Below are 25013 nucleotides of genomic sequence, written 5' to 3'. Positions count from 1 at the left end.
CTACTGCTTTTGTTGTGAAAATGTGACGAACGTCGTCTATTGTTTCACTTACTGTCTCCTGATTGAAGTTCCCAATGTGAATTTTTTAAAACACGTAACTCGATGAGGCTCCTTTATTCCTCTCCCAAATAGTGTTTGCCAAGACCTCGAAGATACTCAGACCCATATTTGAAATTTATTGTGAAATCTTATGGTTTCATTTTTGTATTTGTTCTTAATTCTGATCCACAGTTTTCTGATTGTTTTCTTCTAATAAGCAAACTCACATTGGTTGTGAAGAGAGATAGGCTTTTATGTGTGTGTATTTAATTAGATAGTAGGCAGAACTCAGTGTCCGTGTATAAAACATACAAAATTATTTGCTCAGCTCATGTTTTAAACTGCTCTGTTTGATTTGCAAACAGATTCAGGATACCTGTATTCTTATCAAAGCTTTCAAAGCCTACCCACAGTTGATGGCAAGACCGTTACTCTTTGAGAACAATTTGTTTCTTTTTCCACCCTTTCTCTTTCTGAGAACTCATTATTCTTTCAATGACGGAGGTCAAAAAATGGAAGAAAAGAGGGAATCAGGATTTGGTGGCGATTGTCCTCGTCCATGACACTTGGTATATGATGCTACCTTTTGGCATTTATTTCTGAGTATATGTCTCTTTTCCCGAATTATGGTTTAGACCTCTTGAGGTTGCAAAGACGGTGTTTCATACCTACTGTGACCTTATATTCTGGACTTTCTGGAATAGTTGTATTTCAAATATTCTCCTAAGCCCATGGGATGGAGGAAATTGTTAAAGGCACCGAACAGTTAATTGCTGATGATACTTTTCTTCTTTGCACCTCCACGTGCCTATGTGTAGACCTCTCCTGTAGTATGCATCTGTCTTTTACTATTTATAATTGTCTGTTTGCCTTCTCTCTTCTCCCATCTCCATATACACGTACACACTCACCTCCACCACCACAAACACTAGGTTTCAAACTCCTTGAGGACAAGGATTCTTTCCTCTTATTCCCCAGGGTTTCCTCTTGTTCCCCACAGACAAATGGATCTCCAGCGGTCAGATTTTTTTTATGTCAACCATAAGTAGGAGTGGAAGGAAAGAAAGAAGATAGTTTAGATAATGGAGACTTCCTGTGATGCCTTTGAGAGAGAGAAAAAGAGAGGCTGACTTTGAGACTTTGATTAGATTTAAAGTGTTTCTCCGCTCTAAGGTTGATCGAAATTAAAGCAGTTCCCAAGAGAAGTGGTAGACGCCTGTGCCTTTAAAAACAGGGTGGTCCAGGCACCTATTTTGAATGGTTTGGGTCTTTGCCTTTTCATCTGTACAGATGAGTTCAGTCTTTCTGATTCTGGAGTCATGGGAAAAAAGCACTAGGGGCATCATCACAGGAAAGAGGCATCATCACAGGAAAGTATCAGATAAAAGCATTAAAGACAACCACAAATATGTAGGCTTATTAGATTTAATTAATGTGGTTACACGAGAAAACTCATTTTCTAATTCGGAACCATTCATATATCGTATAAAATGACACGTGCCTTGGTTTTATGCATTAACATGATAAATGTGGTGGGGGGGTAGATATTTTGTGAACTTGGCAAGTTCAAATGATGGAATTTCAAAAGCTTAAAAGCGATTCAGTGATAATTTATCTCATCATCTCCCTTTCTAGATGGAACAACTTAGGAGCATTTAATGACTTGCTAGAATGGCAGCTGCTTGGTCTGTAGTCGTTAGCCTCTTCTGTGTCTCTGGGAGAACAGTTACCACCCAGTACTGCGCTCAGTTGTTTCCTTGCTCTCCCCTCTGTCATTGCCTCCTCCTGTCTGTCTTTTTGAACAAATGCTGTGTTTGGTGATGGACCAGACACCGTGCATATGGGGTGAATAAGCCAGTAGAGTTACTGCCCTCATGGAGCCAATGTTCATGTGGGGAATATGGACCCAAACCAGATAAATAGAAGAGTTAAAATAAATAGGTGGTAATAAATAGTGTGAATGAAATTAAAGCAGAAAAGGGGATCGAGAATGGTGGGGTGCCTTTTTCGATTGTCAGATTAAGTGGTCAGGTAAGGCCTCTCTGAAGAGGAAAATTTTGAGAAAAAAATCTGGATGCGGTGAAGGAAACAAGTGACGAATATCTAGGGGAAGAGCATTTTAGGCAAAGTGCAAGTCTTTGAGATGGGAATGTATTTGACTTGTTTCAGGAACAGTAGGAGTTCAGGATGGTGGGAAAGCACTGAGCGATGTAGACAATGGTATGAGATGAGATGGGAGAGGTGGCCAAGGGCTGCATCATAGAGGGCCTTGTAGGGCTTTGTAGGACTTTGAATTTTATACCGAGAGTGATGGGAAGCATTAGGAGGCTTGAGAGTAGGAAAGAAACGTGAACTAGACTTATGTTTTAAAAGGTTCCCTTGGGGGCACCTGGGTGGCTCAGTTGGTTAAGCATCCAGCTCTGGATTTCGGCTCGGGTCATGATCTCACAGTTCGTGAGATCGATCCTTGCATCAGACTGTGTGCTGACAGCACGGGGCCTGCTTGGGATTCTCTCTCTCCCTCTCTGTCTCTCTGCCCCTTCTCCACTTGCATGCGCACGCACTGTTTCTCTCTCTCAAAATAAATAAACATTAAAAAAAAATGGTTCCCTCTGGCTGCTTTATGGAGGGTAGACTATGGAGGCAAGAGCCGAAGGGAGAGCAAGTGGGAGGCTGTTGCAGTAACCCAGGTGAGACATGATGATGGTTCAGTCTAGGGTGGCAGTGATGGGTGAGGAGACAAGTGGCTGGATCACAAGGGTGTAAATTCTTAGGAGCAAGGTCACATACACTCATGTGTATGCATACACTCGTGTGTAATTCTAGGACTTATCACAGGACCTGATTCTTTTTTTTTTTTTAATTTTTTTTTTTTAACGTTTATTTATTTTTGAGACAGAGACAGAACGTGAATGGGGGGAGGGTCAGAGAGAGAGGGAGACACAGAATCGGAAGCAGGCTCCAGGCTCCGAGCTGTCAGCACAGAGCCCGACGCGGGGCTCGAACTCGTGAACCACAAGGTCATGACCTGAGCTGAAGTCGGACACTTAACCGACTGAGCCACCCAGGCGCCCCAGGACCTGATTCTTAATAGGTTCTCAGTTTTGTTGAACGAGTGAAACAAATGCAGCATTCTTGTCACCTTCCCATATACCCTGCTGCCGCTGAAAGGTTTTACTAGAGGTCTGCGCTGTAATTTTAACATCACTGTCCATGGACCACTTTAGTACTTCCTAACCTGGGCCGGCCTCCTTCCAGTGTTCATAGGTGTCGTCCAAACCCACTCGTGTTTAGCCAGAGAGGCTAAAATTCTCCTAGAGAAGACAGCGACTAAGACGACCAGATAGGAAAGGACTTGAGGTATCATGTAGGTAAAGATAAAACTCCCACTCCACAAACCCACGGCATAAAGTAGTGAGGCCTGACATCTAAGTAGCATGTCATATTTTACAGCATATATGTGTTCATATATTCACAGCCACTCTGTGAAGAAGTTATTAATGCTTTTCCCACGTTATATGCTGAGAATCACACAGCCAGTGAATGGTACATCCCCTAAACCACATATTCCATCTCCAGATTTTTACTCTTTCTATGAACTTACGAATTACTCTTTCTGTGAATTTGTATGAATTTCTTATGAATTTATTTATCAAACAGCCATCTGTTGAATGTATCATGCACTGTGGTAGATAATGGGAATGCTGACAGAAACAAGACCTCAGTGCTGATCTTGTGGGAGCTTGTAGTGTAATGGAGGCATCAGGTAAGAAAATCAAACATTGTAATAAGGTGTTATAAATGCTATAATAGAATTAAGCACAGGATATGTTTTGATTTTGTATACATAATTAGTAAAATGTAGGGTTAAAATAAATCCCTCTCCCGGTATTCTAGAAACTGCCTGAGTTCTATGTTTTCCTATTCGGGGAAGTGGATTTGAATTAAAATGGCATGGCACTGTAATAAATTTATTGTTTATTATTGATAGACCTCAAACGCTGTACAGTGTCTTCTGAAATCTGTAGGATGTCTTACATCCTTTAGAGTTCCACCTTCCTAGATATTATTTCCTAAGCTTAAAATGGTTACGTTTATTTTAGGATTACTTAGGTCTTAATTTTTTGCCTTCACGATGGGACTAGGCTTCATAGTGTCACACGCTTAACGGAATATGTAAGGAAAGACAGGGTTTGGTCCCAAGGAATGCCAAAGCTTTAGAATTGCCCAGGTTAGACCCTTACATTGGCATGTAGGTTATGCAAAAGTCCTAGTAATTATGCCACCACAATGAGATGAGAGTAGAAATACCACAGACATCTGAGTTAGAAGATGAATTATTCTTTTTTGTGTGTGATCTTCTCGTGCTTAAGTAACTTATTTCTTCTTTTTGAAATATGTGTTTGAACAAGTGAGAAAGTACACCTGTCAAAAGATTAACCAGCTGAGAACCATTGTCAGCATTAATTTTCCTTTAATAAATGACTCTCTGAAGCTATTTAGCAATCCGTAATCTAGATACAAAGCTATTGACCTATGATGGATAGTGCTGGATTTGTTTGTAAGCTTTGACTTAAATCGTCTACTTAATTTTCCTAGGTCAGATCAACAGGATTAGGAATCAAGATGGTTATGTGGTTTGAATAAAAATGGCTATAGAAATTGAGCAAAATAATTGTAAAAGAGTAATGATCTACCATCTTGGTGAAGTAAATTAGAAACTAACAAAGTGACAATCACTTAAACTTCAACATTATCAGAATGTTCAAAGGACACAGGCTGGCTAATTAAAAGCATTTGTTATAATTGGGTTTTGGTACATAATCATTTCCGAAGTGTGTCTGAAAATACTGTGAAATAATGTAATTTAACCTTATGTGTGAGTATCCTCGGCTTTCCTAACATGTGGGCACTTCCTCTTCCACAGTTATTTGGCTAACATAATGCTGACCTCTTTTGCTTTTGATAACTAGTTAAAATAGCATAAACTGTAATAGAAAGGCTGCTTGATTTGGCAATAGCAAAATATTCACAATTTCAATGAAAGAGGAGTCTCTTCGCTTGGGGTTTTTATATATAAAAACGGTGTATTTCATTGACTAAATTAAACTAAAAAGGAGGCCGTTATTTGTAGTTATCGATTCTAATGGCCAGATTTGATAAATAGACAATGATAGTTTCTTTATTCCTAGCCATACTGTAAAATCAAGTGTATAGGCAAAAACTGTACTAGCTTTCTTCCACACACTTTCCTGGTTTTGACCAACAAAACCCAACTTGAAAATTATGAATTAAAATTTTTTTAATACTAAAAGCAGCAATAATACTCTTGGTTTTCTTTTATAGCTGATAAAACGTTAGATGAATGAAGCTTCCCCTCCTTTTTTTAGGGACAAGTCTAGGGCATGTTTTGTGTGCTAACCAATCATTTCAATCAATGACCATGCATCAGACCTTTCTAAAGAGCTAGGAAGGAGTAGCCCAGCCACAGCTCGTTTCTTCTCCCTGCTCATATCACTAGGAATGAATTGCCCAAACGGTGTATAGGAGGAGGGAAAAGAAAAATCAAATAATACTGGGAAGTGCACATCAGATTTACCGGTCTAAATAAGCAACTGTTTTCTTTAACTTAAAAAAAGACTCTTACCATCTGAAATGCCTACTTGTTTGTGGGAGAAAGAGCCAGGTCTTCCTCTTTGTAGATCTCATCGGTAGATAGCATGTGGGGAGCAAGCAAATGGACTAAAGACACCCAAATCCCCAGAATAGCAGATCCCTCTGGCTCTTCTCGTGCTGGTCAGGGCACAAGGGCCTTTTTCATATACTTTCTATTGCTTGAATAGGTTTCTTAGAATAAAAGATGCATGAGAAGGACAGATTCCATATGTTTTCACTCCTGTGTGGATCCTGAGAAACTTAACAGAAAACCATGGGTGAGGGGAAGAAAAAAAAAATGGTTAGAGAGGGAGGGAGCCAAAACATAAGAGACTCCTAAAAACTGAGAACAAACTGAGAGTTTATGGGGGCTGGGAGGGTGGGGGGGGGGTGGGTGATGGGTATTGAGGAAGGCACCTGTTGGGATGAGCACTGGGTGTTGTATGGAAACCAATTTGACAATAAATTTCATAATAAAAAAAAGAAAAAGAAAAATAATTTTCTTGTAAAAAAAAGAATAAAAGATGCATGTGAATAATAAAATGCACATTTCAAATTACCATATGTCTCGTGCTATGATTATGCCAGATATTTGAGATGAATTGAGAATAAGAGTTTGAATCTGTGTGTTCTTTTGGGTTATTATTAAACTCCACAATACTTGATTTTTAAAATATTCCAGGAGAGGGGCTAGCTCGGCCAGTAGAACATGCAACTCATGACCTCAGGGTCATGAGTCAAAGCCCCACATTCGCTGTAGAGCTTACTTAAAAAAAAATATGTATATGTATATGGTATATATACATACACACACACACACACACACACACACACACATGCACACATGCACACACACATTCCAGGAGAGATTTAGGGTATCTTATATACGCCTGACATAAATACAGTTTGGAGGCAAGGTGTTTTCATTTGTTTTGGGGCTTTTCTCTAATTTTACTATCTACCTAAACACTTGAAGAAATGTCTCCTTTTGTTCTGTCCCTTTACCCCCAAACTATTCAGGTGTGGGAGCTGCTCGGTCTAGGAACCTCACATTTATGGTGGGAGGAGTCGAAGATGAATTTGCTGCTGCCCAGGAGTTGCTGGGGTGCATGGGCTCCAATGTGGTGTATTGTGGAGCTGTTGGGACCGGGCAGGTAACATTTTCACATTAATGACCCTGACTTGATGATATAAAATTGGCTAAGGTACATTTGTCTTTCCTGACCATACTATTATTCCAACCCCACTCTGTTCAATCTGTGGATTCTTTGTTTGCTCAGATTTTCTTAAATTAATTTGGAATAAATTAGTTTTCCATCATTCCTGCTGGAATTAAGCCGACATCAGCCAATTAACTTATTAAAAAAGATACTGAAAATTTCATCATTCACATTCAAATTTCATCATCCTACTAACCACGCAAATCATCCTTAAAAGTGCTTCCAGGGGCGCCTGGGTGGCTCAGTCGGTTAAGCGGCCGACTTCGGCTCGGGTCATGATCTTGCCGTCCCTGAGTTCGAGCCCCGCGTCGGGCTCTGTGCTGACAGCTCAGAGCCTGGAGCCTGTTTCAGATTCTGTGTCTCCCTCTCTCTGACCCTCCCCGGTTCATGCTCTGTCTCTCTCTGTCTCAAAAATAAATAAACGTTAAAAAAAAAAAAATTAAAGAAAAAAAAAAGTGCTTCTATAGGAAGTGCTCATGGTGTCTCAGTTGCTGTTTTCCTCCATCTAATTATGTACTGCAGCTCTGTTTGTAATATAGTCAGGAAGAAGTAATCTGTGCACTTTTATCTTTTTCTTGAAAAGCGAATAATTTTCGGGGCACCTGGGTGGCTCAGTTGGTTAAGTGTCTGACTTTGGCTCAGGTTATGATCTCACGGTCTGTGGGTTCCAGCCCTGTGTCAGGCTCTGTGCTGACAGCTCAGAGCCTGGAGCCTGCTTCCAATTCTGTGTCTCCCTCTCTCTCTGCCCCTCCCCTGCTCCTGCTCTGTCTCTCTCTGTCTCTCAAAACTGAATAAATGTTAATTTTTTTTTTTAAAGAAAAGCAAATATTTTCATTTAGAAATATATCAACTCTTTAATCAGATAGAGGTGAATGGCAACCCTGAACTCAGAAATCAAACTAGTTATCCCCCTACCACCACCACCACACACACTCTCCCTCCATCTCCCCTCCTCTTAATGCTTGGTCCTGGTCGCTGGCACCCTCTTTATCTTATTCGAGACTTTAGTATTGTCTCAGATATACCTATTGTCTCCATTCTCTTATCCAGCCTCCAGTTCTACTGATTTTTGCTTCACTGTCTCTCCTTGTTGGCAGTCTTGTCCATTCCTCACGTTACCTGATCCAGTCTTCTCCCGTTGTCTCCTACCTTGCGTGCTGCTAGAAAGCCTGGATGCCAGGTTTGCCGCTCTGCCAACACTGTAACCAAAACCAACTCCATCAAGATATTTGCATCATCATACACTTCCCAACTCTGAAACTTGGAAGAGATGCCTGTTTCCGGCCGTGTCAAATTTGAACTCTCCACCCTAGCTTTCATAGCTCCTACCCCAGTCTTAACTACCACATTTCTTACCATTCCTTAAAACATAGGCGCATGAGTCAGTTTTCTTACTGTTCTCCCATGCTCTGATATATTTAATCCCTCTTACGTATTTACCTTTTCCTATGCTCTCCTTTCTCCCTCTTGCCTATTTAAATTCCTGCCTGGCCTTCCAAGAGGTGGTTTCAGGTTCTACTTCCTCTCCTCAGTGATCTTGTTTCTCTGAATTCTCACTGTCTCTGTCTTAGGGCCGTACAGTTTTCCACTTAATTGTTTTTGTTTATTTGTTGCGTTTATCTTCAGTGTGTTACTCCATTGCCCCAGTTAGAATGTAAGCACCATTCTATGAAGAGTAGGCATGTTAGAGATGTTATGTACAACATGATGACCGGAGCTAACACTGCCATATGATGTATATGAAAGCTGTTAAGAGAGCAAATCCTAAGAATTCTCATCACAAGGAATAAACGTATATATTTTGGTATCTATATGGAATGATGGATTTTAACTAAACTTACAATAATTATTGCATGATATGGGTAAGTCAGATCATTGTGCTGTACGGCCCAAAGTTATACAGTGCTGTAGGTCAAATATACCTCGGTGAAACTGGGGGGAAAAAGCAGTCATGCCACACAGGTCAGTATTCCCTGTAGACTGTGCCCACAGGAGGAGCTCAGGCACCACTGTAGGTTTCTTACCCAGTGGAAGAGACTCCCCAGTCTGCTCCCAGATAGCCTGGCAGACTCAGGAGGAGGCATGCAGCACCATGTTCCTTTCCCCATTTGAGAGAATCAGTAGTTACACACTCTTCTAGAAAGAGGCCTGTGGGGTGGGTGAAGAACAACTTCCCGTGAGTTACAGCTTGAAAATAAAGATATTTAATATGTACTCCATTTATTTTCAGGCTGCAAAGATCTGCAACAACATGCTGTTAGCCATTAGTATGATTGGGACTGCTGAAGCTATGAATCTTGGAATCAGGTTTGTCGAATATATATTTTCATGTACTAACAATTTTTATGAGCTTTTCTATTTGATTTTCTGATGTTGAAAAAAAAAAAGGGTCCGTGAGAGATGAACGAGTTGATCTGGGAACATTTTGAAAGTACTTCATTATTGAACTTTAATAGACTTTGCTTATTTGACGACCACTGGGCCCTGGAGAGCATGAATATTCTTTGCCATAGCCATAAAATGTGTTGTGCTGTATATTCGAAGTTACATTATCCTTTTTATACGGGAGCTCCATTTCTTCTGTTGTATTGAAATGCAAGAAGCACTTTTACTGTAAAATTTAAACATACTTCGGCAGTGTAGGACAAATTTTTGTAAAACGCCGTTTGAATGTATGGCGAATTCAAGTGTTCTGCTACCACATGACTGGTTTTATGTGTCTGTTCACTACAAGGGCTCTTGGTTGTTTAGTCTTGGGATAAACTGGATGGCATTCATAAAGCTGCAACTCATGTACATAACTCTTTCATTTTAACTGGCTTGTGGTTTTGTTACTTTACATTAAGGATATGTCTTTCCATTAAAATAAAATGCATCCATACTCTGCTGAAAGTGATGCAGGAGTTTTGTTTCTCCTATGATAAGGATCATCTTTTAGAATGCTTAAGGTTAATGTCTTAAGTTTAGCCTTTAATCTTTTGGGTTAGGAATGTTACATATGATTAATCACCTAATTAATTGTTTGAATGTTCGGTATTTCATGAATATAATAAATATACATTTCTTACTTTAGAAAATGCTCAATTAGCAAGATGCTTTATTCAGGTGTTTTCTTCACATTTCCCCAAACTGCTTACCAGGGATATCACAAATCAGAGTAGTGTTTCATCTCACAGCTTTTGATAAAAGCAGTAAAAGAGCCAAAGTACTTGAGATATGTTTTAAAACACAGTAATGGATTCACATTTCCTCTTAATTACCATATCAAGATGCTGTTGTTTATTGAATTGCCCTTGTCTCAGATGTTAAACTATCTTGACCTATTAAGTTGTCATGTTGTAATTGAGATAAAAGAGGAATTTGCTTTGCATCAGTGCTAATTGGTTTATCAATATCCTGTACCATTTACATTTTAAAATTGAATGTCTGTAAGATGCTAAGGCATATCTGTACAAAGCCTTAATAAAACTGGTAGTATACAGGGAGCTGTTCAGAGTGGTATGTCTGTACTGTAGCCAGTTTTAGGCTATGGGTCACTTAATCATAAATGAAAAACTTGTTACTAGTGACTCGTTTTCATGTCCATCCTCTGGACGAATTTCACGGAAGAGGAAGATGTAAATTTCTGGAGCCAAAATGGCATACAAAATTAATTGGTGTTGACAATAGGATGGGAGCATTAGTGTGCATATGCATCTTTAGAATTTTATCTTCATTCTTCTGGATATAAATGAATAATAATAAAAACAGAAAAGCAAAAGCCTAGATAATCTAGGCTATGTTCTACTGAAATTTCCCTCTTCATCTTTGCTAGTTTGTTTTATATCCTGCTTCTTACTCTGAGCGTCACTGGTTTGAGATATTCCTTAGGCCTAGCGATGTATCCTCTGGCCTTCCTCAGCTAATTTTCCTAGCAAACCTCCTACCAGATGATCATTTGCTATTCTAAAATGAACTTTTTGTGTGGTTAGTGCTGATAGAAGTCTAACTCCAAACACCAGCTAATAAAGAATAGTATGAAAGTCACTTGAATCAAGTGAATGGAATAAAATATATACAATGAAATACGTACATTGACTACTACCGAGAGTTTGTGATCAAACAGAAGATGAAAAGTGATAGAATTCCAAATAGAAATGTTAAGAGGAAAAGCAATAACTTCCCTTATTATTGGTCTTGATCCACTATGATAAAAATAATGTTTAGAAAGATGAAACTTTAAATGTTTAATTTTTCTGAAACTCTACATACGTATATTGCTATCACATATATAATATTTGCATATATCATATATGAAAAATGAACCCAGAGTAGGAACTCCCTAATTTTACTTAACTTGTAATCATTTATAACTTTCTGGCGCTTCAGATTATACTAATGAATTGCTTATTTTCATAACATTAGGATTTTATTACTTTATCTCGACAAAGATTCTCAGTGGCTTGAAAGTCCTAAAAATGATTGCCTCTGCTATTGTCTTTTCTCCATGGTTTACAGACATGGTTTAAAGTGACAGGATTGTTCTCTAATAGAGTATAGAGAGCGACCACGATTTATTGAGCTTTGCAAGGTGAAAGAGAAAATTGGCATCAGCAAGCATAAATTCCCAAGTAGTAAATTCCCACAAAGTAGTACAGCATCAAAGTGGCTCAGCCACATTTATATTCTGTTCGCTCTGAAGTGAATTTTTTTTAAAGCATTAATGTCAACATTTACAAATAGAGTCACCTGTTCCTATGAAGTGATCATTTCTGATTAATTTCATTCTCATAAGTCAGTGTTTTTTCTAGAACAGTGTTTCCCGTTTTTTTAAAAAATAGAAGAATAAAATCATACAGTTTAGAACTCTTATTGACCCTATGCTCTTTTACAGTAAAGATGGATATAAGGGAAATTTTAAATGCTACAAAAAAAAAGTAAAACATAAAGAATATGGGTATACAACATATTTTTGAAATTCTTTTTTTATTAGACCTTTGTACCTTCTAATTGGGTTCTAATTAGGACTCAGAACATAGTTTTATTGGCACCGAAGGTGTCCTGCTTCCATTAGAGATGTTTTGCTCCCGTGTGTCACAAAGGAATGGTGCTGATAGTGGAAGCTTTGTTGTTTAGTTTTCATAAAATTTTGCTCCACTGGGAATTGTCTTGTCTTTTTCTTCAGTACTGGTGGTTGTAACAGGTCATTTGCATCACCAGTCAGCACCTAGGCCCCTAGCAACGACCATCTTGTCTTCTTCCACCTTAAAAGAAACTCCGGACAGTTGAACTTTTCTGGCAGGCTGTTCAAGATGAGAACTTTCCCACAAGTGTCATTTTAGTTCCTTGGCTACTGCCCTTAGACGGTGGTGCGTTTTCATTTAGGTGATGACTTGAGTCCCCTTAGCTGTAAACCTAATACATATGCAATAGATGTAAACTTAATACATATGGAATAGATGATGTAAACCCTAATACATATGCGATAGATAACAAGTGGCAGAAGGTTTATAATAAGAATTTGACCACATTTCTTTTTTTTTTTTTTTTAAGTTTATTTATTTATTTCGAGAGAAAGCACACACATGTGTGTCAGGGAGAAGGACAGAGAGGAAAGAGAGAATTCCACGCAGGCTCCGTGCTGTCAGTCCAGAGCCCAGTGCAGGGTTCGAACCCACAAACCACGAGATCGTGACCTGAGCCAAAATCGAGAGCCGGATGCTTACCCAGGCGCCCTGACCAAATTTCTTACTAGATTGGTAAAGCACTGTCATATTGGCTTATTGACTGTTAAGTTGCCCACCCACGTGATCCAGTGAGACTCAGCGTGGTGGGAGTTTGGTGTCGTAGCTCTGCCATAGACTTAAGTTTTTCTCGTCTATAACATGACAAAAATAATAGTATCTGTCCACAGAGTTTTTTGTGAAAACGAAATGAGTTAATCTGTGTAAATCTTTTAAAACAGTTCCCGGCACATTGTACAGGCTCAGCGTGGTAGTTATTGATGGTGGCGGTGGTTAGTACTTGAATTGAATTGTAACGTTAAAAGTGGTTTCTTTGTAACACTTCTCATCAGCGGCGTGTGTATGTATGTGTTTGTCTATTGCCTGTCTCCCCAACTAGAATGCAAGCTCCCTGAAGGGGATTGGCTTTGTCTGCTCATTGCTGTGTCTTAAGAACATACCTAGCACATAGTAGGCACTCAGTGAAGACTTGTCAAATGGATAAAGGGGCAAGAAGGGGGAGGGAGGCAGTTCTCCTGCCTCAGGTAAAAGTTAACGTGTGTGTGTGTGTGTGTGTGTGTGTGTGTGTGCGTGTGTGTGTGTGTCTGTCTGTCTGTCTGTCTTAAGTGGCTCATTCCTGGATGGCAGGCACAGCCTTTTCTTAGATTTTTACTATGTCTCCTTGGCTCCAGGCACAGCACCTGCGCGTGGCAAATCTGTTAAACATTGATGAATAAGTGGACGGTCTGTTAAAACTGACATAGTCTTAGGGCACCTGGGTGGCTCAGTCAGTTAAGCATCCAGCTCTTGATCCCGGCTCACAAACAGGTTCATGAGTTCAAGCCCCGCATTGGGCTCTGCGCTGGCAGTGTGGGGCCTGCTTGGGATTCTTTTTCTCCCTCTTTCTGCTCCTCCCCTGCTCGTGTGCGCACTCTCTCAAAAATAAATAAACTTAAAAAAAAGTGACGTAGTCTTAGGTATTTCATTTTCACATCCTGTGATACAAACATCTCAGTTTAGTGACATAATCTGCTTTGTTCTTACGTACAAAAGACAGTATAGATACTTCTATAGAATATAAAGTGAAAAAACTTTTTTGGCCCTTAACAGCCTTGGTTACAGTGAAGGCAAACATTTGGATTCTGTTTAATTTTTTTCACGGTGTATGCATCATTTTTACTTCTCTCAAAAGTTCATTTAAAATTCTTGTGTTTTAAAGGTGAGTAGATTTGACACAGTGACGTTTATTTGAGTTGCATTATATATGCGGTCAGAGCAATGAATTCATTCTCTGTTTATATCAGAGAACATTCCAGCAATTGTAAAGCCACATGCATGCACGCGCACACTCTCGAACCACATCCAGTGGCAAGTTATTATGGGGACTGACAGACTGTCATCCTTTTGATGGCTTGAGCTGTATATCTCCTGAACAGCAATGGGGCTCTTATGCAGAAAGTATCATATGTTCCCAGCCAATTTACAGGGAAACAGCAATAACATTTTATCATGGTTGAGAGCCCAGTAGCTGCTTCCTATTAAACTTGCCCTTTCAGATACCTGTCTTGGATTAATTTGTTGATTTCAAATGGAAACTCAGTCTTCTCCAGTGAAGCATGACGTTCTAGGATAGACTCTCTGAATGACAATTACTGTGTATTCTAGCTGGTTTCAGACCATTACAAGCCTTAGGCACAGTGGAAGACAGAGGACTTCAGTAACTGATTTTAATATTATGTCTAATTTTAACTGTCAGTTATATATGTGCCAGTGAAAGAATCCTCAGAAAGATGAAATGCAAAACACTTCTAACTTGCTCTTTTTAATGATACACTTTGCCGTAGGGTGGGGAGTCGGGAGAGGAAAAGTGGTGAGGGAGTAGCCATCTCCTAAAGGGGAGTCAGCACAGCGGGGAAGCATCAGATTTGAAAAGTGAGCACGTAACAACTGCCACCTCGCTTTTTTGCGTGCCCCTCAGGATGCTTCTAAATAGTAATATGTTCACCAAACAGGGTTCCATAAATCAGTGCCAGTATTTTTCCTTGAACACTCAAGAAAAATGAAATGTAGGGTTTTACAAAGGATAATAAGCTTTGCCCGCCATTTTGGTGAGTACTGTACATAGAGCATGAACCGCTTTAGCAGTAAAGGCTGTTGTGAGGTTCTCTTGAGTATAACCAGGTAGGTTATAAAGAGAACAGTAACTCAGCTGCTTTAAATGCGATGAACCATTGTAAAAGAAAAATCTAAATTCAGAAGCCCTTGAATTATATTTCAAATGGAAGGGAAGAGCGTTATTTTGGGGTCCTAAAAATATTCCCTACTCATGGAGCACATTAGACATAGACGTTCTTGAACCTTTGTGCTTAGGGAATATATTTGCAGTTATAGCAGATTAATTGTTAATGTGTGATTTTTACTTTTCATCGTATGCACATTGGCTTTCTCTTTCCCAAGTCATCTGCTCTAACAGCATACTGATAGCCTCTTTTTATTTAAAAGTGGAAAGAAAGCATCAGTAACAAACTACACCTGTAACAAGCTTGGAATTTTGTAAAGGAATGAATGAAACTGTTGGATTTCTTTCGGGCAGTCTACCATTGAACGGAATGTATGACAGCCGATTAGAGTGAATCTTCTCTGTCTGTTATAATCCTTAAGAAAACTCCCCATTGTAACATGGTCCACCACTTGATTTCACACATGTGGCATGCCATATATATTCCTCGCACCACACCTACTTCTTGAAAACCTGATTACGTAACAGTTGTATTATGTGCGATGTCCAGACATACACTGGCTGTCAGCCTTAGCCCCCTACTCCAGTACTGGAAAAATGTGTACTGGGTCATGATACTCACATTGGGAAATAAACAGACACAGAGGAAACAAGAGCTTAAGCAAGGCAAAATGCACAATTTGTTTCACACTGATACGTGTCTCTTTTCAGTTGTTTTTTTTTTTTTTTTTTCTTTTCTGGAAGAGATTGGTTCTAAGGAAAAGCAGAAAGCTTTTATGGCGATTATTTTATAATGTCTCTTTGTATGAAAGAAACCAGTCAGTTGCTGGGTAGAAAGTTTTATTTGAAACTTGATTCAGTGAAGCTTAGCCAAGCTGTGCTTCCCAAACTGCATTCAGATTCTCAGAATCAAAATAATATAGCATTTTGATTCTATTTTTTTTCTGGGTCCACACTGCACAGCCGTTGATGCCCTCAGCTCAGTGATAGAACAAATGATGTTTCCGCTTGGGCAAGCTTTGTTTTATCAGGATCAGTAACCTTATCAGCAGTTGACCCAGAACTATAATGCATGTCTCTGAATAGATAGCATATGTCACAGCTCTGTGCAGACTTGCTTCATAAGCAAGATCGTCTAATGAAGATTTAATAAATAAGGAAAAGTTTGCAGCAAGAAATGTCTTCTTTTATAATGATAACTTCTCTTAAGCTCCTTTTACTGCTCGTGGCTCATCTCTTGTATTCATTCTCATAAAAGCTAAAAGAATAAACATACATATAAATGCATCCACACGGACTTCCATGATGCATGGTTTATCTGTCAATATTTCTTTCTGAAATATATCATTTGTGAGTAAAGAATGTAGAATTTAGATTATCATATTGGTTTAAGGTTCTTATGTGACACATAAATGCAACGATATCCAAAAGACTAGAAAACCCATGTGTGTGATAAACCAACAACTACACAATTACGTGTTATTTCTTAAAAGTAGCATATAGCACAGGGGATTTTCTCCCAGTGCAGAATGTCCTGGCTCAGAAGTGTTTCATCACGAGCTTTTAATACCCTATAATTTAAGACTGGGTTCTTTGCCCTCATCAATCTGCTTTGATTTTTGAAGACATACAATAAATGGAGAAGGAAGATAGAGCATCCTCATACGTAAATAAGTCACGCATGACTTGTACATTTTGACATTTAACACTGCTTTTCTTTGACCTTTGACAGGTTAGGGCTTGACCCAAAACTATTGGCTAAAATCCTAAACATGAGCTCAGGACGGTGTTGGTCAAGTGACACTTACAATCCTGTACCCGGGGTGATGGATGGAGTGCCGTCGGCTAATAACTATCAGGGTGGATTTGGAGCAACACTCATGGCCAAGGTATGGTAAATGCAGAGACTCCCTCCCCAAGACAGAGGGGAACAGATGTTTAATGGCCTAATCCCCCACTCCCCTTTAACAAAGCATATGTCTACCCTAGACGGCAAGGTTACTAAAATAGCGATTCACTTACTCATTGGAAGTGAGTTAAAACTTAGCTTAGATAAAAATCCTTATTTTGTTCGTTTATATTCCTGCCCTTTCAGATGAGAAGAATAGGCTGGGAGTTTTATTTTGTGCTTGGGTTTGTTTGTACTGTGAGATGGGCGAGATTTTGTTCTTCATAGAAATTTTCGTTATTTTACCAAGTCCTTAGAATGGAAGCAGTAAGAATTTTCTGGATAATACATTGACATTGGGTACACCTATCACAGAAGAAGAGAATATCTTTCTCACGATACTAGATTTCTAAATACGCCTTCCCACTTTAAGAATATGTACGTACTTACGCGCAAAGTCATCTGAAAAGCAAATTGTTGGCCTCCTCCTATTTGTGATCTCAACTTTAGAAAATACTGTGAAGAGGAACAGACTTTGAGCTATTTCCCATCCCACTCTGCCCCCATAGTTGACTTTTTTCCTGATTACAAAAGTAATAAAAACATACACCTGGACACCATACTCAGTTTACTTTCCTTCATTCCCCATGGCGTTCTGTCCATTCTACTTCTTTTTTTTTTTAATTTTTTTTTTTTTAACGTTTATTTATTTTTGAGACAGAGAGAGACAGAGCATGAACGGGGGAGGGGCAGAGAGAGAGGGAGACACAGAATCGGAAACAGGCTCCAGGCTCTGAGCCATCAGCCCAGAGCCCGACGCGGGGCTCGAACTCACGGACCGCGAGATCGTGACCTGAGCCGAAGTCGGACGCTTAACCGACTGAGCCACCCAGGCGCCCCTGTCCATTCTACTTCTTGACTGTGCCTTGAATTCATGCATTTCCCTTCTCTGCCACGACCAGTACATTGGCTGAGCCTCCCTTGGATCATACCAAATCAGTCCTTAACTGGTGTCCTATCCTTTCATAATCCTCTCCGGTTCATTTTCTACCCCCGGGGGAGGGAGCGGGCTTCTGGACACGTAGAAACCGGAGTGTGCCATTTCCCCTACTAAGTCTCTTTCACCGTTTCCTGTTACTTGTAGTTTAAAGCCTGTCTCTGCAAGTTGTCTCACGAAGCCCTCCATGATTTGGCCTTTGCTCGTCCCACCAGCTCGTTTCAGCCTTCCCAGCTCATCTTTTGCTTCCACCATAGTGAACTCATTTCTGCCCGTTGTTGTCTCTTTTTTTTTTTTTTAATTTTTATTTATTTATTTTTGAGACAGAGAGAGACAGAGCATGAGCAGGGGAGGGGCAGAGAGAGGGAGAGACACAGAATCTGAAGAGGGCTCCAGGCTCTGAGTTATCAGCACAGAGCCCGACGCGGGGCTCGAACTCACGGAGCGTGAGATCATGACCTGAGCTGAAGTCAGACGCTCAACCGACTGAGCCACCCAGGCGCCCCTCGTTGTCTCTTACTTGCAAACCTCCACGCACGCTATTCCCTCTGGCCTGCATCGTTTGTCCTTGCCCCTCCTCCATCCCAGCTTCGGGCACAGTACCTGGCGTATTGCCAGCACACGTTAAATATTTATTGGATAAAGCAGTGTTTGAAACTACATTTCTTATTTTGCAGTTTGATTTCTCCTCCTGTTTCGTTTAAGAAAATATTTATTTTTATGCGAATCCGTATCCTGTATTTAGGTTTGCATATAATTTAGGATTTTGTAATTGTGCTGTGTGGCTGTTGCTAGAAACAGGAAGTAGCTCCTTAAGTGTACTGTTTTCATCGAAGCCGCAGGTGATTTATTAGGGCACACGGAATCATGAAAGAATCGCATTTATGCTCAGTTTCCATTCTGTGTCTGTGTGAAGTGGGTTGTGAGCTGTTAGCTTATTCGGTTCCACTAATACGGCTAATGGCTCAAACAGAGGAAGTGGCTAACAAGTAGAGTGTAATAAGAAGTAGGAGGCTTCTGATCAAAAGGATCAGATGAATTTGTCTTTTTGTAGTGCTGGCTTTGTCTGGGGACTCCGCCCTAGCTGTCCTTCACTCTGTGGTACACCTGTGCTTTAGCCATTTTCTGCAGTGGCCCTGCCCACTGTCAGAGTCCTTCCTTTGACATGATTTTCTTGGGACGCCTGGATGGCTCAGTCGGTTGAGCATCCAACTTCAGCTCAGGACATGATCTCACGGTTGGTGAGTTCAAGCCCCATGTCAGGCTCTGCACTGACAGTGGGATTGGGATTCTCTCTCTCACCTCTCTCTCCGCCCTTCCCCCGCTCGTGCTTTTTCTCTCTCTCTCACTCTCTCTCAAAATTAAATAAGTGAACTTCAAAAATAGATCAGATGATTTTCTTGATCATGAATGACAGTGTTTTCAACTAACAGTGTGAGACAGTGCAGGAGTCAAACATATGGGTGTTACCGGTGTCCTTCCCTCAGTGAAATGCAGTTGTGATCTCCCTTACAAAGAGGAAGACTTCTTAATTTTGCTTGGAATGAGAGTACTTAGAAAGGAACTTAAACAAATCTTTCATCACCTCAGATTGCTGTTAACAAAAACACACCATAGCTAATTAGGTTTGTGTAGAGAAACTGATGGAGATTAAAGAACTCCCCATCGATGCTGCGTTGATTAAAGCAGTCTTAGCATTGTGATTCTGCTTGGACAGATCAAGGCTTAGCTGCTAAGAGAGGTTTTGTTCAATTGCCATTAAATTTTATCGTGCTAGGGGATGTCATTGAAGTAGAGGCTTGTGCATTTATTTCTAGGTCTTAACATCATAAAATTCTAATATGTTGTGTGTATATAATCAGAACATAGTCAATATGAAAACTAGATCATTCTTCTGAACTCTCCAACCTAGATGTCTACTTGTGATGGCCGCTACAGAACAGCACATGGAAAATCACGAAGATTCTTGGTACTCCCTCAGTATACCCATTTCCTCATAAAACATAACAGCTTGGTCCTCCGTTAACTCGTTGAACCTTATTGCCATTGTTGTGTTATTTTTTCCTGAATTACCCACTTAGCTCATGGATTCATAAATATTTTATTTGATGAATGATGTGGAAAATCTATTTATTTTAAATTATACATTATCAGCTTCAAGGGATGCCTTCTTTTTCTAACATTTCAAGGTACAGAAGCCTCTCAGGTTTTCAGAGACTAAGCACTGTTCATTTTTTAGAATGTCCATCCTTTAAGGTAGTGGCCACCAAAGCAATTTCACTTTCTGATTTTTGGTTTGGACAGATTTTATTTGGGTGTGTACTTGCCCCTTTGAAAAACTCTAGACCTTTCTTCTCGATAGTACTGTGTTCTCTTTAGTATGTTATGTTAACTCTGAGTTCTTCTGTTCTAGTTTGTGTTCCAGTTAACTAGGTTAAAAGTTAAATGCAGTCTATGTAGATTTTCTCTCTGTCATTTGAAAATAAATGTATCTTGCAGATTTGCTGCAAAATGATGTCAACCAGAGAGGTTTGTCTGGGTATAAACAATAGTGTAGCTGTATGTTTGTTAACTGTGCAGGACACAATTCAGCTTGCTTTTTATTTTTAGGAAACTATAGAAGAATTTAAGGTTAAGCAGATTTTTCAGATCTATTGTCTACATGTGAAAATTATACAAATAAGCACAAAATAATGTTTGCAGTTATACCATCATACATATTTAAGAGGCTGGAGATTTAAAAGTTTTCTGAAGCTCTCAGGATGAAGCATTAGCTCGCCAAGATGTTAAAGGGTTGTCACGAGGGTGGATGTCCCATTGCACTTACAATAAAACCCAAACTCCTTCCTAAACATACTAAAGCTTCTGTGTTTTACGTGTGCCCATGCCCGGCTCATTTCTCTCCCTAGCCCCCTTGCTTACTCTCATTCAACCTCACTGGCCTGCTTGCTGTTTCTCGAATATTCAAGCCGTGTCCCAGCACCTTGCTGTTCCGTCTGCCTGCGTCTCTGTTCCCCCAGCTCTCCAAAGAACCCACTGCTCCCTGACATTCAGATCATAGGTCAAGTGTCTTCACCTCAGAGAAGCCTTCCCTAAACATTTCCTCTATCAGAACTCTCTTCCTTCCACTCCACCCTTGCTGTCCACCACTTCCCAGCCCCTTCCCCTGCTTTATTTTTCTTCATCGCCCTTGTCCCTGTCTGAAATTGTAGTATTTGTTGTCTGTCTTCCCCGAGCGTCACAAGAACAGTGCCTTGGTTTCATCATGCCTGTGTCACTAGCGCTTGGGACGTGCTAAATACTTGTTGAATAAAGAGATTGCATGGATATTCGGTGATTCCATGATGGGGGGCTTGCCTTAGGCTTACAGGCTTCTGCAGATTTGAGAAAGCATTTCCCTGTGTGATCTCATTTATCTAGTAACCCTTGTCCGCAGTCTAAACAGGTCTGGGTGGAGGAGTGGGGAGGAAACTCAGAAATTAAGGTTTCTGTCCAGAGCAGTTTTGCCCTATGTGAAAGTACTTACAAAAATATGTATAACCCGCCACAGTGTTTGTAAGTATCTTATTTTTTTCAGACTTCGTTCCTCCTGCTTTGAAAGCAAAGCATTAGGAGCCACATTTGCAAAGTGAGCCCTCGCTACCAGTCTCAATGTGTTCCTTCCTGCCCCTGTTTGATTTAGGATCTGGGGCTGGCACAAGACTCCGCCACCAACACAAAGAGCCCGATCCTTCTGGGCAGCCTAGCCCATCAGATCTACAGGATGATGTGTGCAAAGGGTTACTCAAAGAAAGACTTCTCGTCCGTCTTCCAGTTTCTCCGAGAAGAGGAGACCTTCTGAGTTTGCCCTTTGGCCGTGGACACTGTTGGAAACCGACCTCCGTCTTGGAGCCTCCTTATAGCTCACTCCACAAGTAAATGGGCTTAATCAAAGGTCACCTGTCTGCTTTTGACTGTCTAGGTCCCAGTAAACCTTAGGATTTTTCACCCATTTTTAACTGCTTATTTTTTTTATCTATTTAGCAAACCTGTGTTCTCTCCATTTTTTTTTTTTCCCTGTAAGCCACTGATGGTCTCTGCTAACTAGCTGATTGACCTTTTTCAAAAGTTTGACTCCTGAGCATCTTCAACTAAATCGTTGCATACTTCAATCAGGATAGTATTTATCCCACTTTACAAATAAAACCAAATATTGTCAACAGGATGAAACCTATCTTAAAGAAATTGGTGTGGGGAAAGGAGTTAGAAAAAGGGGAAGCATAGTGAATTATTACCTGTGTCCCTCGGGAAGTTTGTCCTGTTAACCAAGTGGTGGTATTCTTGCGTTGCTGAGGTTACTGATTTATTTTCCAGGGAGTCGGTAAAGCTAACTGAACTCCCTGCTGCATGTTTGTAAGTTGGACTCTGTTACATTATCTTACTGTGTATCCTTCTTGTTACAACTCCCAATACTCAGCAAACTTGTTTTTTATATTTTTGCTTCCTTTTACATTCTTACTACATATTTTTTGACTTTAAAAGAATGACATCTTTAGAACTGTTTCAGAGCCAATGATGATATTTGCTTTAGATAATTATTACATTATTCTAAATATAACCATATTATTTTGAAATCAAATAAATTTCTATGCTGATAATACTTTCTTGGAGTTTTCGTGTCTCCGCAGCCATTTGGCGAGCAATTAAATGATCTGACAAACTGGTATTCCAGACTGATGGGGGAACGGGTGGGAAGAAAAGGAAGGGAGGGGAGGTCAAAAGGAACCGAGTCTGAATTGGCCAGTGGCAAGCCAGCTTCCTGCTGTTCATCTGAATCCTTAACGGACATTCATTCGAAAGTTTTCGGTTGTGGGTGCCATCGGAATCCAGCCTGAGCAAAATGGAATATGCCGCAGTATAGACTTTCCCCACCACAGCCCCTAGAAGTCTTCTTGGTGATAGACCTAGGTGCCAAATCTGGCAGAACTACAACTACTTCCCTCAGTTTCCTGGTGATAAAACATCCCAGGCACTATTAGAAGTGCTGGGGCTACGGTGACGAACAGAATAGACAAAGTCTTGCCCTTGTAGACTATAGATTCTGGTGTCTTGTGTGTGTGTGTGTGTGTGTGTGTGTGTGTGTGTGTGTGTGTGTGAGGGGATGTGACAGACAAAAAAATAACATGTTTACTGCATATGTCAGATAATAATAAGGAAAAAAAGCAGGACAAGGGGGATGGATGGAAGGTGCCCAGGGTATTTTGTTATGGTGGTCAGGTTGGCATTTGAGCAGAGAGAAGGAAGTGAGGGAACACGCCACGCAGATACCTGAGAAAAGAACATTCCAGGAACAGGGAGCAGAAAGTACAAATGCTAGATATGAGGAAAAACAAGGAGGCTGTAAGTGAAGTCCCAAGATGAGGGGGGCCAGATCTTGTAGGGCCATGTTAGGACATTGGCTCTTATTCTAAGTGGGATTGGTTGTGTATCATTTAGCCAGAGTGGAAGCTAACTGATGATACGTTGCCACCTCAACATTCAGCGGCTCAAAATAACAAATGTTTATTATTTTCCAAGATTCTCCAGGTCAGTTATATTATTCTTCTCCCCTGGGCCGGCTCCTCTGGAGCTGGAGGGTCTAGTTTGGCCTCACTCAGCTGGGACAGCTGGCACGGTTGGGGCTTCTCTCCACAGGGTCCAGGAGGCTAATCTGAGCTTCTTCACGTGGCGGTGGAAGGCCTCTCAGCGGCAACGCAGGACAAGACCAATGAGCAGACACTTGGCTGGGTTCTGCTTGCTTCGTGGCTGTACTGCCCACTTGGCCGAAGCAAGTCACATAGCCCAGCACAGAGTCCGTGTAGGAGGGGATGACATAAGAGGGTGGACACCAAGGCATTACGGTGGCCATTTTGCAAATATCCTGTCACGGACAGCCCATTAGGGATTTTGTTAAGAGGGTCGACGTGGTCTGACCTAGCCTTAAAAGGGATCACTGTGGCTGCTGTGTGGAGAATAGAATGTAGGGCGAGGCTGGAAGCAAGGAGACCAGTTAGGAGGGGATGGTAATAATCCAGATGAGAAGCAGTGAGGGCTGGGACCAGGATGTTAATGAAGAATTTCTGTCTCCTCGGGAAAGAAATGGTCAGATTTGAACATAAAGACAGATGCACTAACTAATGGATTGGGTGAAAGAGAAAGGGAGGAGTCAGGGAAGAATCCAAGGTTGGTGGGGAAAGTGGAGGGCAGGCGTTACCATTTACTCTGGGGGAGATGTGGGAAGTTTAGGAGAAAAAAACTCCTAGGTGGCCTGGAAGCCACCCAGGGGGAGGAAAGGCAAAGGTCCAAGACCACACCCTGTGTTACTCTCACTTTCAGTGGCTGGGAAAAAGAGCCAGCAAATGAGATGAGGGGTAACAGTAAGGTGAGAAGACAGTGGGAGCCAAATGCAGATTGTGTCGGAAGGAAGAATGATTATTTGTATCAAAAGCTACTGAGAAGCTGAGTAGCAAATGTAAGAGCTGAGAATTAGTGATTTGCCTTGGCAAAATAAGTGCCTCTGACGGGTGTTCTGGGGCACGTTGGAAATGATATTGGACACGAGGGAATGGGAAGCGTTGACTAGAGACAGCTCTCAAGACGTTTTGCTGTTAGGAGGAAAAAACATGGGATAGATACTGGCAGGGATGTGGGGTCAAGGGAAATTTTATTGATGTGTCGTTAAGATTGGAGATACGATGGGATCATGCTGATGGAAGTGGAATGGTCCAGTAAAGGAGAAGGAGGGGTGCATGGAAGAAAGGATGCTTGCCAAGGGCTATCGTTTATGTATGTATATTTTTGAGAGAGAGAGTGAGTGAGTGGGGGAGGGGCAGAGAGAGAGGAAGATGCAGAATCCGAAGCAGGCTCCAGGCTCCGGGCTGTCAGCACAGAGCCCGACGCGGGGCTCGAACTCACCAACCGCGAGACCATGACTTGAGCCGAAGTCAGACACTCAACCGACTGAGGCACCCAGGCGCCCCTTTGTAGTTTTCAGCATAAAATAACATTAGTGCTGGAAAGGATCTTACCCACCTCTCAGCACGTTGTAGTCCCCCTCCTCTGACCATAAGTTTTCTCACCTATAAAGTTGTCATAAACAGGGGCCCCTGGGTGGCTGAGTTAAGCAACTGACCCTTGATTTTGACTCAGGTCATGATCTCATGGTTCATCAGTTGGAGCCCCGGGTTGGGCTCTATGCCGACAGCGCAGAGTTTGTTTGGGATTCTCATTCTCTCTCCCTGCCTCTCTCTTTCGC

At 40.9% G+C, this 25013-nt stretch overlaps 1 protein-coding gene across 2 annotated transcripts in view; it reads left to right on the top strand.

The window, feature by feature from the left end:
- Positions 1-22377, top strand: part of HIBADH (3-hydroxyisobutyrate dehydrogenase) — a 109642-nt gene extending 87265 nt beyond the window's left edge. For both annotated transcript variants that reach the window (XM_015535284.2, XM_042968788.1), the window contains exons 5-8: positions 6715-6848; positions 9145-9221; positions 16588-16744; positions 21423-22377. In XM_015535284.2, the coding sequence (XP_015390770.2) occupies positions 6715-6848; positions 9145-9221; positions 16588-16744; positions 21423-21581 (527 nt within the window). In that variant the 3' untranslated portion in view covers positions 21582-22377. The remainder of the gene's footprint in view (positions 1-6714; positions 6849-9144; positions 9222-16587; positions 16745-21422) is intronic.
- The last annotated feature ends 2636 nt before the right edge of the window (positions 22378-25013 follow it).

The sequence above is a fragment of the Panthera tigris genome, chromosome A2, assembly GCF_018350195.1.
Source record: "Panthera tigris isolate Pti1 chromosome A2, P.tigris_Pti1_mat1.1, whole genome shotgun sequence".
Classification (NCBI taxonomy): Eukaryota; Metazoa; Chordata; class Mammalia; order Carnivora; family Felidae; genus Panthera; species Panthera tigris.
The sequence above is the reverse complement of the archived record's forward strand: the minus strand, read 5'-3'. Positions and strand labels throughout refer to the sequence as shown.